This window comes from Helianthus annuus, chromosome 17 (genome assembly GCF_002127325.2).
Source record: "Helianthus annuus cultivar XRQ/B chromosome 17, HanXRQr2.0-SUNRISE, whole genome shotgun sequence".
NCBI classification, from domain to species: Eukaryota; Viridiplantae; Streptophyta; class Magnoliopsida; order Asterales; family Asteraceae; genus Helianthus; species Helianthus annuus.
The window spans coordinates 123,412,345-123,426,996 of NC_035449.2; the positions used below are offsets into that span (position 1 = coordinate 123,412,345).

General features: G+C 38.8%; 1 protein-coding gene across 1 annotated transcript; it reads right to left on the reverse strand.

The window, feature by feature from the left end:
• Positions 1–606: 606 nt before the first annotated feature.
• On the reverse strand, positions 607–5,789 carry LOC110926278 (protein CONSERVED ONLY IN THE GREEN LINEAGE 160, chloroplastic). The gene is made up of 9 exons (XM_022170032.2): positions 5,348–5,789; positions 4,985–5,034; positions 4,831–4,903; positions 3,943–4,038; positions 3,738–3,818; positions 3,548–3,639; positions 2,434–2,526; positions 1,263–1,331; positions 607–1,022 (listed from the first exon to the last, which is right to left on the reverse strand). The coding sequence occupies exons 1-9, from the start codon at positions 5,639–5,641 to the stop codon at positions 881–883; spliced, it is 990 nt and encodes a 329-aa protein (XP_022025724.1). The 5' UTR covers positions 5,642–5,789; the 3' UTR covers positions 607–880.
• Positions 5,790–14,652: the final 8,863 nt, after the last annotated feature.

The following is a 14,652-nucleotide window of genomic DNA, read 5'->3' on the forward strand; positions in this document are numbered from 1 at the left end:
GTACTTTCATGTTTATCTATTTATTTTTTTTTTTTGGTCTCAAGGGGTTATATGGTTCCAAAGTATGACACTCATGGTTACCAGACTCCTAAGTTAGATGTTTATAGTTTTGGAATTGTGACACGAGAAATTGTTAGTAGAATAAGCATCTACAAGGGCTTGACCGACGTGAAAGGCTATTGCCTTATAGATTGGGTGAGCAAAATCTACATAAATATGGTTCATCAACTTTTAGGGATGTTTGGATCTAATTATTGTGGGTTTGTTCGCTACATTTAGTCTTTTTATCTATTGCCTTTCTTGATAAATCAGAGTTTTCCACAACTATATATGACCTTCACATAATCACTTTTAAAATAATATCCAAGCATCACCAGATTTTCATTTCTGAAAAACCATCTCTATCTCTGTCTTACTCACATCTCTATCTCTGTCTTACTCACAAACACTTATTTTATTGTTGTCTCAATTCAATGCACTCACAAAATTATGTAGACCGATGAATAGTGACATAATGAGATTCTAATTTTTTTCCTCTATACTTGTAGACCTAAATGAGTTTTAAAGGCTCAAATGTGACTCCTCTCACAATTTACAACTAGTATATGATTGAACAAAAGCAAGTTATATACACTTAAGTGGGACACTATATTCATATCGATTCCGTACCTAATACAAGTCTTATGGAAACACCAACAGTGTTGCCTTTGGCATTTGTAACACATGCATAAATAGTTGTACCTACATTACACACTTTCCCATAAATACAAGTCTTACAGTACACACCAACTGTGTTGGCCTAGCCTGCTGCTGGTATGAGAACCCGGGACCGAGACACCATGTTAGCATCTTACGGAAAAATGACTCGTTTGGCGCATTTTTAACCGATTTGAGCATCATCACTCACAACAGTAAACGCGGCTTCAATCGCTTGACTGAAGGTGGCAATCTTGTATGTGAAAAATCCCACAAGCATCGGGATCAACTCTAGGTGCATTAATCCATATTCAGGAACTACGATCCTGCAGAAAACGAAATGAATATCAGCAGTCACTACATTAACCGAAGCAAGCCGGACAGTTTCGCTGGTTTAAGATCCTAACGGTTTGGTTTTTGCGGTTTAAAGCTTGGAAACGTCCGTTAATATTAATAACTGAAACTAATGTATCCAAAGGTACAACTTTTAACACACGAGGTACAATGAAAGAGTCATTTTTAAGTGAAAATAGTTTTTTAATTTCAAAGTAGAAACAAAGGCTTACCCGTTCCACCGGTTATAGATCATGACTAAGGCAACAGGGACCAACAATCGCGGCTGCCCAATTGCTCCCCTGCAAGCAATTCCTCTCATAAGTTTAAGTAAACATATGAAAATTACAACTTTCACTCAACGATGTTCGACTGTTGATCAAATGTTTGAAACATCCTTCAATAACGACATGTTTAAAAAAAAATTGTGGGTCAAAAGCAATAATGGTCAAACACGTAATATAAGCTTGAAATTTTGTAAGAGAAGGTGCCATCCATGTACACGGGACACGCTTGGGCTGGCAGGGGCCTCTTAAGGAACGTGTTGGTCGGGGGGTCATTCTCTTCCAACCGACTATAACTAGATTGTGCAACTCATATTTTTCATTAAAAAATATTTTAACAAAAAGAACCCGACAAATTCAAATGACCAAAGGTAGGCCTGTAAATGAACCGAACGTTCATGAACTGTTCGGCGGGAAGTTCGTTTATGTTCACTTATTTTTGTTCATTCATTTATGTTCATGAATGTCCGTTTAAGTTCGTTAATTTATGTTCGTCCATTTAAGTTTAAAAAAAATAGATAAGTAGTTATATGAACATATAAGGGGTTTTCTAACTACTTATATAAACTTGACTATTTAGTAAATGGGCTTCTACTTTAAAAAAAAATGGGCTTTCCAAGTTTCCAATGGAATGTATCGTAATTGATGACCAATCTATATAAAATAACTATGTAACTGAATCATGTTCTTTTAAACCACTAATTTGGTTGTGTTTTTGGATGAATTATGAGGTATTAGACTTGTTCGTTTGTATTCATTAGTGTAATTTATGTTTGTTTAAGACTGTTTGTATCCGTTTATGTTCGTGAACTAGGTTTAAAAAAAACGAACACGAACACGCCCATTTTCTTAATGAACGAACATGAACAAAAAAAATTGTTCAATTATATGTTCATGTTCGGTTAAAGTTAAATAAACAAACACGAAATTGCCTATGTTCGTTCGGTTCGTTTATAGGTCTAACCAAAGGGCCAGTCAATAGACCCTTTTGACCCCCTGGTTCCGCCCCTGCACATGACCTCTCTTTTTTCAATGCACCGCAAATGAAGAAAGTGCATGATCAAATTGACTTGCCATAAATTTAAATATATCAAAGAAAAGAAGAAACATATGAGCTTACTTGATAACCCCTCGAGCTCCATCGGCCATCCCGTCGATGCTATTTCCAAGCATCCGCATATATACCAAAGAGCCAACTAAACCAGCACCATAACTGAATACATATGATAACCATTAAAATTAAACACTAACTTTTTAATTCTTCAATTTGTATTAGAGTCTAAAACAATTTTTGGGCCTAAATGATACCATCACAAGGATCGATAATAACAACGGGTCACAAACACGTATATTGTGCGAAATCCAATACACCAAAACGTGTTACAATCAGTTTATACACACTAGTAATCTGATCTTTCAAAACACTCTCTCTAGAATAAAGCAATTTCTTCAAATGGCATCTATATATTTATCACTTATGCATAAGTATTCAAGCTAAAACATAACATGCATAATATCATATTTATCCAATCCACAAAATAATATAATAAAAAATATACGCATTCAAACTACTTAAAATTTCACATCATCATCATCATCATCATACTCAGTAAATCCCACCAATAGCAAAGCAAAGGTAGGGTCCGAGGAGGGTAAGATGTAGACCGCCTTACCTCTACCCCATAGGAATAGAGAGGCTGCTTCCAGTGAGACCCCCGGCTCGATAGTGGTTTTGCATCAAGCCTTGGACATAAGGCTCATAACACTCAGCAATCGGGACAAAGACCGATTAGTGCATGTACCCTTTTATCTTTCAGCTATCAACGCCACCACATAATGCATGATTAACCGTCCTCAGCTTTTAACGTTATTTTCACGAAATTAGTAAAATAACATTAAAATTAGTGCACTTTCATATCTTAATACATTTACCGATTTCATCAAACACAATTTATAATGTTACTCCTCTTACCCTCCAAGCTCTCATATCTTAATACAAGTATTAGGATTCGGTATATTTGTCATAAATTTTTAAGAAAGGGTATACTTGATATTATGGATTTATTTGTTGGGTTAATACGATATTATACGAAGCTTTGAGGGGTATATAAAGCAAATCACCACCTCGGCACCTAGAAAAAAAAAAAAAAAAGAACAAAAATCTCGAAGAAAAAAGCCAAAAAATTTAAAGAATGCTCCAGTATTTTTGGATCAAAAAACACAATTTTTGTTACCTTGCTGCAATTTCCGGAGTGTATGAAACATAAGCCGACACTAGCCCAACACCTCCTATGGCCAATGTCAGAATCTGCATCTTGTTCTTTAACTGCAAGTTTCATACAAACGACGAAAAAGCAGCTGTGTCAGATTATAAAATCATATTTAGGTTACTTAAAAGAACTTGACAATTTAAAACATTATAACCTTGATATATTGTTCCCTCGATTTAGCAGCCAGCAGTTCCGGGTCCCCTTTAGGACGTCTCAGTTCCCTGAACATCACATCCTATATACAACAGGATTACAATCACAAACATTAATATCGTAATAATAATGTTTCCGTATTCACAATTAACACATCAATGTTTTTTAAATGGTAAATAAAGAGCGAAAGTGGAAAGAAGGTATACACTGCCACCGGTTGCAGCTTTAGTTGCTCTATCCCATTTGTCTTGTTCGCGGCGTGTGGGTGCTGGTCTCCATTTTCTTGACATGGCGTTAGTACCCTAACATCATTTCAAGAATATGTTGAGAGCTACGAGACTCGTATATTGCACACTATCTCATTAAATCATCAATGCACGTACAAGTGCTTTATGCGGTTCTCAACATAATAAAATCGGTTCTGGAAAGAACGGGCCTATTATAGGATCAGGTTCAATTAAGAACCACCTTGAGTTGTGAGAACTGTGAAAATTCCCACTTCCCATCGAGTTTTGCCACCTTTTTTTTTTTTTTTGCAAAAATGTATGTTACAAACACATCTGTAAAAAAAATTGTCGAGCACTGATGTAAATTTGTTTTACATAACTGATGAGGTTACCCGTAAAAAAAAATTACGGTGATGTAAATTTTTGCAGGTGTAGTTTTTTTTTTTCTAAATCAGTTAGTTTTTTTTTTTTAATTTTGGGATTTTTTTTTGAAAAAAACTTATTTTGGCATAGTTCTCACCGTTCTCATTTTATCCTTTCCCTATATATATACATATGGTTGGGTTTATGCTAAAAAAGGAGACTTTGCCTAAAAAGTGTAGAAAGAAAATTAACACATGGTTTATTAAACTTTAGGCACGGTGTCAACGCTTTATTTTGTGAATACGGTGTTCAGTTATTTTTTTCACATGGTGTTAGCGTATCACCGTGAATAAAATTGAAGACATTGTGTGTTAGTTTCCTTTTTACACTTTTTAGGCAAAATCTCATTTTTAGCCGATCCCAAACCTATATATATATATAACATGTGCATATTCGATCCCAAACCTATATATATATAACATGTGGATATTGATATTAACTTACCTGGGAAACCTTAACTTGCTTCTCTATGATTGGATTTGAAGTTGTTAGCTTCTTGCTCAAGTCAACTTCCATACTATAAATCAATAAGTAAGATTATTTCAAATGGATCAATAAAATAAAAAAAAAAAAAAATGACACAAGGAAGATTTCATGCCTGTCTAGACTCATGGCTCTGTTTAAGCTCAGAAATCCCGATGGCTCTTCCTAATTACATATAAAATCAACGCGATGAGACATACATACAAAACACCTAATATATACACCTCGGAATGGGTCGATTTGGGTTACGTTTACCCTACCCTCTATTGGTTCAAACAGGTAAAATGGAAAACAATAGCTTGAAAGGGAACGGGTCAAACCGATCAAAATGGGTTGACCCAGTTGACCAAACAGTTTTTGTAATGTCTTAAACATCTTAAATCATTTCATTGAAAAGATTAGTTTTCATTACTATTAATTTGAAGCATATAGGTTTGCATTTACAAGATTATGTAGTAACAAGTAAAAACATAGAAACCTGAACAGGAGGGGACACAGGAGGGGAATCGTCAACGAATCGTTTCATGTGAGGCATGAAATCTCTGTTCCAAATCAAGTCATCGGAGGTGATGGGGTCTTCTTTCTCGCCGCCCCAATACTTCCGGAGCTTGGTGGTGGTGGGTGGTCCGCCGTAGTCACCGGGGGCGACGCCGGTGGACCATTTTTGGGGCTTTTTGTTGGGCAAGATGATCTTGGTGGGTAGAGTGGCATCCTGATTCATGGGTGCTGCTGTGCAGCTTACTGAAAGATAGTGGCAGTTGATTCTTGCCATTGTTGACTGATTGTGATTCGATTGGCTGGTTGGTTGAAATACAGAGTTCCAAAATATCTTCTTTGTTGGTGAACAAATTGGGGAGTTTTGTGTGGAAGAACAGAATCCACACGCACAAAAAATATGATTTATTTATTTATTTATTGTTATTGTGATCATGGTCGGTTCGGATGTTTATTCGGTTTTGTTTGAAATTATGTGGTACTCGACCCGAGTTACATTTGGGGTTTTGGTTATTCGACTTTTAGTTGGTTCGATTTAGTCCTAGACCATCTCCTTTCTTCTTTATCTGTTGTCATAGAGTAACTTTAATAAATATAATAATTAATATAACAATCTTTAAGATGGTAAATTTACATCTTGGGTTTTGTTCAATCGTGAAGACATGCGTCTCTTCAACGTGCGTTCGGTATTGGTTGGTAAGTTTTGTAAATAATACATTATTGGATAAATATAACATCAGTAAACAGCATTACTAATAGTTGTAAAAACATTAAATTCTTATATGTGTTAAATTAAAAATGAATAATTTTAATACTTTAGCAAGTACTTGAGTAACAGTTCTACCTTCACCTACAGACACAACTTCTCCATCCTCATAGATGTCCTGGTCAACATTAATGAAATCATTAATATAATGCTAAAAAATTAAAACTTTTATTGCTAAAGCTAAATACTTACGTACCTTGAATGCATTCTCAACATAATCAGCCTTCGATATCTCAAGTACACTATCATCGTCAGATTCAGGTTTCTTCAAAAAGCAAATCTCAGTCTCATCTCTATAAACTACTACCTCAAAAACAACATCATCAATTCTGCTAAACACAAGCAAATCATCCTCCAGTATCCCAACATCGTTGCACATTTCCGGCCATCCTCTAGCAAATACAAAGTTGGTATCAACCATAGACGCCTCAACATTCCAATAGGAACCCTTATAACAGATTTGAAATTTGCCACTTGGTGGGCTGTTTACGTAAAATTGTTTAATGAAGCAGTCTTCGTGTGGTACCTGTGGAAGATCCACAGTCATCCTGATTTAACATTTAGCCGTTTTGGGAGAACTTGGTAAATTTCGGGACGAAATTTCTTTCAAGTTGGGGATGATGTGACAATCCATAACTTCAAGGTAGAAACCGTTTATTTCGCTTTTATAAATTAGATCATATGCTTTTATTATTCGATGAATTAATCCACATCGTGTTGAACCGAACCGACCCGAACTATTGGAATCCACTCACGTAGCTCGGAATTTATGAGACCGAACCATAACTTGATTATTACCCTTTACATTAGTTTAGTTGAGTTGATTAATTATAGTTTTACTATAACTAGTTGATTATGTGTAAAAGGAAAAAAAATAATAATATTTATAGTTAACGGTTGCTCCTTCTTTGCATATTGTGGGTGCAGCCCACATCCTACTTGTAGCCCAACCTTCCCAACCAAAGTTCCTTTGTATCGGCCCAGGAGACCAAACCGCCCCCAACTTCCTTTATTAATTGCACATATTAATATTATTAACGCCATAACTTCTTTGATTAAACCCTAACCTGCGCACAAGACATACGATTCCTCCCATTCCTTCTGCCTCTCTTCTGTACACGCGATCAGGATTCAAGAACGAGTCAAAACCAAATTCCTTATTGACTGCTAGGTATTATACTTGTTAAATTGTTTTCTTGTTTTTTTTTATGTCTTGCAAGAAAATAAGTTATGCATGAAATCACGGCTAATGTTATGTGTACTGTGATAGTATAGAGTAAATTGTATGTGATGATATGCACGAACGTGTCGTATGAATGGGTAACCGGAACTTCTTGAGCTGAGTATTAATACAAGCATAACCGTAGGTTCATGAATGTGTGTGGACATGAAATGCGTTGACGACATCGAATATATACGTGAATATAGTCGTGCTCGGTTGAACATGTACTGCTTGATGATGGGAGTTTGGTCGATTCTTTTGATTTCATGGGTATAGTCGCTTGATGGCATGATTAATACTAATAATTATAGGTGCCTCGATTGTTAGTAATCTGATGAAGACGTTGTCTCGATTAAATAAGAACCTGGATAGCATGATTGATATCGATAACTATAGCTGCATGAACACTAGGATTTTGTTAATAAAACATGAGCATTATCTGAAGGATAGGGCTGTCGATGATATTGAAAGGGTTGGTTATAGTCAAATTACTAGAAGAATATTTGCAAAACAAACTGTTGAGTTAAGGTTAAAGGCAAATTGTATGGCATAGGAGAAGATTCAATATGATCGAATTCATATTTAAGTGGTAACTGTTAATTGGTGAAACTAATCTAATTAATTTATAGTGATGTTATAACTAATAGCACGCCCCTAGTCGCACACCGGCATATCGGACACTTGGTAGATTATACACTGATTCGCATAACGTACAATCCGCGGATGCATGACCGCACACCACGGTGTAGTCGCACACCTCCACATGGGACGCACACCGTGGTGAGCCGCACTTTTTGGTTGGGTTTTGGATCGGGCGAGGACTAGGCCACGTTGATGTTGGATTACGGGCCCAATACGAGTCATACACTTCGGTCGCACACATGGTTGTGGGCCGTGTTCTTTGAACGGGCTCATAATTAACGGGCCGCACCCTTTTTGGATCGGACCGTACGGTTAGCGGATTGCACAGTGAAGTGTGCGACAGGTATGATGTTGGTTTTGTAAAGATTATATTGAACTTGAAACATGATTAATTGGTTTAGTAATGGAATACTGTTTGTGTATATAAATATATATATATATATATATATATATATATATATATATTTTATTTGTTTATATATGAAACGTGTTTATTAGAGTTTGTAATAAGATATGTGCATGACTAGGTGATTTGCATGCAAATTGGTTTGGTGTGTGTTCAACTTTAAATGTATAAACATGACTTTATTGCTAGAATATGTAAAGATGTGTGACTGATTGATTATGCCAAACTGATTGTTGTATGATAACCACATTAGGATCAGTTGATTATTATGGAACGAGTAACATAACATACCGAGCAAGCTAAGGTGAGTTCATTACTTTTGAGCATGCGTCCCGGTGGTTGGGACAGTCAGTGGGTATCTCGGGAAGGGATATGTCTTTTGGGTAAAAACGGGAATGTTGGATAATATACTCTTCCTATCACCTTTAAAGTCCCTCCGTGTTGTTTGGTTACCAGAGAGGTAACATGGTATTAGTTAGTAGCGCTACTTAGGTTTGGCAACCTCACCCCGTACATGGGAGGACGGGTGTTGAACTAATGACCTAGTCATGACCAATGTTTTGATAGGAGCATTGGAGAAAGGGCAAAATAATCAGAAGCCGTCTTGTATTCGGGTTATTTTCAACATTACTTTCGGATTTAAATTCAATGGATTAACTAAACACTTGGTAACTAACGTTTTCGTAAAACTATGAACTCACCAGCGTTGTCTGATACACCTGTTGCATGCTCGCAGGTCGTTAAATATCTTGGATTTGGGAACTTGCTGTCTGGAGTAGCTGGAGTGGTCATGGGTCGACTGGGGGATTCATGTGATCGAAATCTTGATACGATATATTGGTTTTTAAACAATTTAACTTTGGTTTACTATCTGCTTCCGCTGAACATGTTGGTTTTCATTTAAACTTGATGTTGGTATTTTTATTAATAATTGAGGATTTTTTATTAAAACTTGTATGGGTTCAATGTAATTAGTGGCTCATTGTTGGTACGTCACACGCCTAACAGGGACATTCCCTAGGTGGTATTTTGGGGGTGTGACAGTTTGGTATCAGAGCCACTGGTTATAGTGAACTTGGTTTTAAAACGTTTTTATAAAACTAGACTATAACCGAACAGTACCGAAATCGACCATGACACTCAGCTCCAGATTGCAAGGTTCGTTTCTCATTTATTATTGCATAGCATATCTAGTGTTTGCTTATGAATAACATCACACGTGAATGCACACTTGGCACAGCAGTATGAGCCCTTATGTTACCAACCCCTGTTATGTGATCTGTTAGTGTGACATTACCCATTGACTATTATGATTCTTAACCCTGTAATACCTTTCGTTTGCTGTTTGGATGAGGGGAAACTTTTTGCGCGAGCTAAGAGGCACTGAGATAAGCATGCAAATTGCCTTATTATTATGGGTGCACACATAATAATAATGTGGGGTGCATGCGAGTCCCAGTGAGGCTTAACAAGTGAAAAAGGGGGTTCCGTTCCGTTATTTGATCGATGTGAAACACAACAGTCCATAGGAGTCATAGCAGTGATTGTCCCCTACTCGAACATGATCTTTTCACTCCTTTCTGAATCCTTACAAATCTCGATGCTATCGAGTATTATCTTAATACACATAACGCCTAGCGAAACGTGTAGAATGTTAGGTGCTTGCACGAACGTTCTTGAGCTGGTCTATACCTTTCTTGCTTCTCTTCGTTTGCTAGAACTCTATGTATTGACGTCTTAGACTCCGAAGTGTGATCACTTCTGCAACACTCTCGCAGCATACCGTGTATTACTCAGTCAACTTGCAAGGACGATAGACAAGAGGGTAAACGTAGTACTTTACCGACCTCAGTAATTGGACGACCCTGATTACCGGCAACGAACACCAGCGAATTGACTTTGATCGAATTCTTAACTCTAGTCAGCGACTCGTGGGAGTCAACTCTTACGAATCAACCGGGACATAAGCGATGACAACATATTATAGTGTGAAATATGTGGCTACCAGCACAGTGAGTAGCGCGTGGCACAGAATGTGAAAAGATGGATTTTGATGGTGAAAGATCGTAGGGTTTCGTTTCAAGCAACGACATTAAAGGCAACAGTAGCGACAAGATCAAGGTACTCGTAATCGTAGTCTACAGCATGGAAACGAAGGTGACATTGACAGGGATTGACTGTTGCTAAGTCAAGACGTCAACAACCAAGGGAATAATGATAGTAATGGGAACCCTCGCAACCGTAACAACAACACTGGAAATGATGCTCGTGGAAGGACATTTAGGATTGGCGTAGGCGACGCCAGGCATAGCAGCAACATGATAGCTTGAATGGGTAGCTGTTCGCTTCGTCTCTATTCTGCTTGACCCTGATACTTCTTGTAACCAAACCTGATGTGGAATCGGCTGATGGCAAGTCAAATGAAATCTCATATGTTCGTTGGGGTGTAAACACGACCTTGTGGGACAAGTGTTCGACGTCGACCTTCCTTCTACTATCCTCGATGGTTACAAAGCAGTAGTTAGTGTGAGATATACTCGGTGAGGAGAAAACTTTGTGTGGAGAATTGTTAATTGTTCTAAAGCATCAGAGTAGTGCAAAAGTTAGCGCCATTTCAGCTATGAAGGCCAGAAGTGTCTACGGAGGGATTACTCCGCTGTGTTAGCAACCGTTACTGATGTTAGGGCTGAGGAAAAAGAGGATCGAGGATCCACCCATTTGTTTGTGATCCCTCTCGGTTTGCTACCCGAGGAACTTTTGGGCTTACTTCCACAACTGTTAGGCAGAATATCAGTTTAATCTCATGCCAGAAGCAGCCTTGATCACTCGTACTTCATACTGTCTTGCACCAGGAGGGTTGCAAGAACTGTCTAATCAACTTCATGAACTACCGGGTGGGAGTTTTAGCGATCTAGCTCCTTGTCCTGGGGAGCCCGAGCTCTATTGTGGAAATGAAGGACGAGTCCTTTCGTACGTGTACAGAGTACCCCAAGGTGGCAATCATAGATCGTCACCCTCTATCTCGCATCGACAACCTGCTTGACCCGCTGCAATGATCAAGCTTCTATTCGGAAACCGACTTAAGATCAGACTGTCACTTGATGGAAGACCCAGGGGAGGATGACTTCTAACACGGCGTTACAGGCCCAGTACGGCCACTACGATTTTCTGTTCTCGTTGTTTAAAGTTACCCAACACACCAGCAGCCTTAGGGATCACATGAGTAGTGTGTGCCAACCCCATCTTGCCAGATTCGCTAACCGTGTTTATCTATGACGTTTTGAATCGCTTCCAGGAGAAAGGAGCACCATGAACGGCACTTGTATTTCATCGTAGAGCTTCTAGGGGAGGAGCATCTACGTGCGAAGTCTACCTAAGTGTGACTTCAGGATTCGGGAAGTACACATTTTTGGTCATATAAACAACAAAGTGGGAATACATGTGGATCTCGCTGAGACCCATTTTGGTTAAAAACTGATCGACACCAAAGATTCCTTCGGGGATGCAACAATTCCTTGGTTATGCTAGACACTATCACAGATTCATCGCGAGATTTTCGAAGATTGCGCTGATATAACCTCTTTAGCACAGCGGGGTGCGGTGAATTCAGGGGAGACCAAACAGGAGGACGTCTTTTCAGCTTTTGAAACTCAACTCTACAATGCACTGGGTATTGTCTTTACCTGAGGGTACGGGTGATCTAGTGGTATACCATGATGATTCGAATCAGAGTCCCAGTTACACGTCGATACAACACGAGAAAGTGATGGCTTACGTAGTGGAATTACAAGAAGAGTTGCACGAATCGCAACCTGCAATGGAAACCATGGTCTTTGGATTTAAGTTGGAGGCATTACTTGGACGGTACCGGATGCGTTACTTAGACCGATCACAAGGGCCTCCCGTGTACCGTTGTTTTGGAGGAGCTAAATCATGTAATGACATCGCTGGATGGAACCTTTGAATGATTTCGACTATGGAACCTGAACGTGTACGAGCTTTACAGCTCACTATCGACTTTAACTTGCATGATCAGATTCGCTCTGTTCAAACTGGAGAACTGAAAGAAGGAAATTTTCAAGTTGAACCCATGCGGGGCATGGGGAAGCAACCTTTGGCAGGTCGGACGATATACGCTACCTCCTGGAACGAATGTGGATCTCATTTTACGGCAACAGTATGGAAATCGTGTTGAGCAAAGCACACCGGCCTCGATAATCTAGTCGTCTAGGTTTTGATGAGAGATATTGGGATCTATAAATCCTGCACTGGTGATCGGGCATGAAGGCTCGCCTAGCTATGTATGTGAATGATGCTTGACTTGTGGGAAAGTCAAGGTGAAGCATCAGCAATCAGAAACACCCATATGGAAATGAGAACAGACTGCCATGGATTTTGTCTACTTACAGCTCGAAACGGAAACAATACCACCTGGGGGATCGTTGATTGTCTCCCGTTACCAGCACACCTTGCAATCAAAGAAACTGACGAGTCTCCACAAGCTTGTGAATATTCCTCTGAGAGAGGCGGCTTTTTAGGCACGAGGTGCCAACCCCTGTATCTCTGGTTTTGATCTATACCTGATTTATGACAGGCAACACACAACAATCTTGGCTCACGTCTAGACATGAGCATTACTTATCACTGTAGGACGACTGGACAAAGTAATGAACCATCCTGGCACACGAAAACATGTTGCGAGCATGTACGTGATTGACTTTAGTATATAATTGGAAGGACACTTATCTTTGGGTGAGTTCGCTGCTGGCGAACATGTCATATTGGAAGTCTCACCCTGGGAGGGTGTGGTACACTTTGGGAAGCGTGTCAAAGTCTTGGAACGGATTGGTAGAGTGGCATACAAGCTCGAGTTAGCTGATGTGTGGGGTAATGTTCATGATGTTTTCCATGTTTCGCAGTTGAATAAGTGTTTGTACGATAGAAAACTTGTAGTACCGTTTCAAGAACTAAAGATCGATGACAAATTGCAGTTCGTTGAGGAACCAATAGAAATTATGGATCAGGAAGTCAAGGTTCGTAAGCACTGTCAACTTCCAACTGTGAGAGTTCGTGGGAACTCAAGACGTGGACCAGAGTTCACGTGGGAGCGCGAGGATCAGATGAAGCTCAAGTACCCCCCCCACTTATTCCCAACTGACAGATCTAAATCTGAAGTAACTGGTGAATTTCGGGACGAAATTCCTTTCAAGATGGGGATGATGTGGTACCTGCGGAAGATCCACAGTCATCCTGATTTAACATTTGGCCGTTTTGGGAGAACTTGGTAAATTTCGGGACGAAATTTCTTTCAAGTTGGGGATGATGTGACAACCCGTAACTTCAAGGTAGAAACCGTTTATTTCGCTTTTATAAATTAGATCATATGCTTTTATTATTCGATGAATTAATTCACATCGTGCTGAACCGAACTGACCCGAACCATTGGAATCCACTCACGTAGCTCGGAATTTATGAGACCGAACCATAACTTGATTATTACCCTTTTCATTAGTTTAGTTAAGTTGATTAATTATAGTTTTACTATAACTAGTTGATTATGTGTAAAAGGAAAAAAAATAATAATATTTATAGTTAACGGTTGCTCCTTCTTTGAATATTGTGGGTGCAGCCCACATCCTACTTGTAGCCCAACCTTCCCAACCAAAGTTCCTTTGTATCAGCCCAGGAGACCAAACCGCCCCCAACTTCCTTTATTAATTGCACATATTAATATTATTAACGCCATAACTTCTTTGATTAAACCCTAACCTGCGCACAAGACATACGATTCCTCCCACTCCTTCTACCTCTCTTCTGTACACGCGATCAGGATTCAAGAACGAGTCGAAACCAAATTCCTTATTGACTGCTAGGTATTATACTTGTTAAATTGTTTTCTTGTTTTTTTAAGTCTTGCAAGAAAATAAGTTATGCATGAAATCACGGCTAATGTTATGTGTACTGTGATAGTATAGAGTAAATTGTATGTGATGATATGCACGAACATGTCGTATGAATGGGTAACCGGAACTTCTTGAGCTGAGTGTTAATACAAGCATAACCGTAGGTTCATGAATGTGTGTGGACATGAAATGCGTTGACGACATCGAATATATACGTGAATATAGTCGTGCTCGGTTGAACATGTACTGCTTGATGATGGGAGTTTGGTCGATTCTTTTGATTTCATGGGTATAGTCGCTTGATGGCATGATTAATACTAATAATTATAGGTGCTTCGATTGTTAGTAA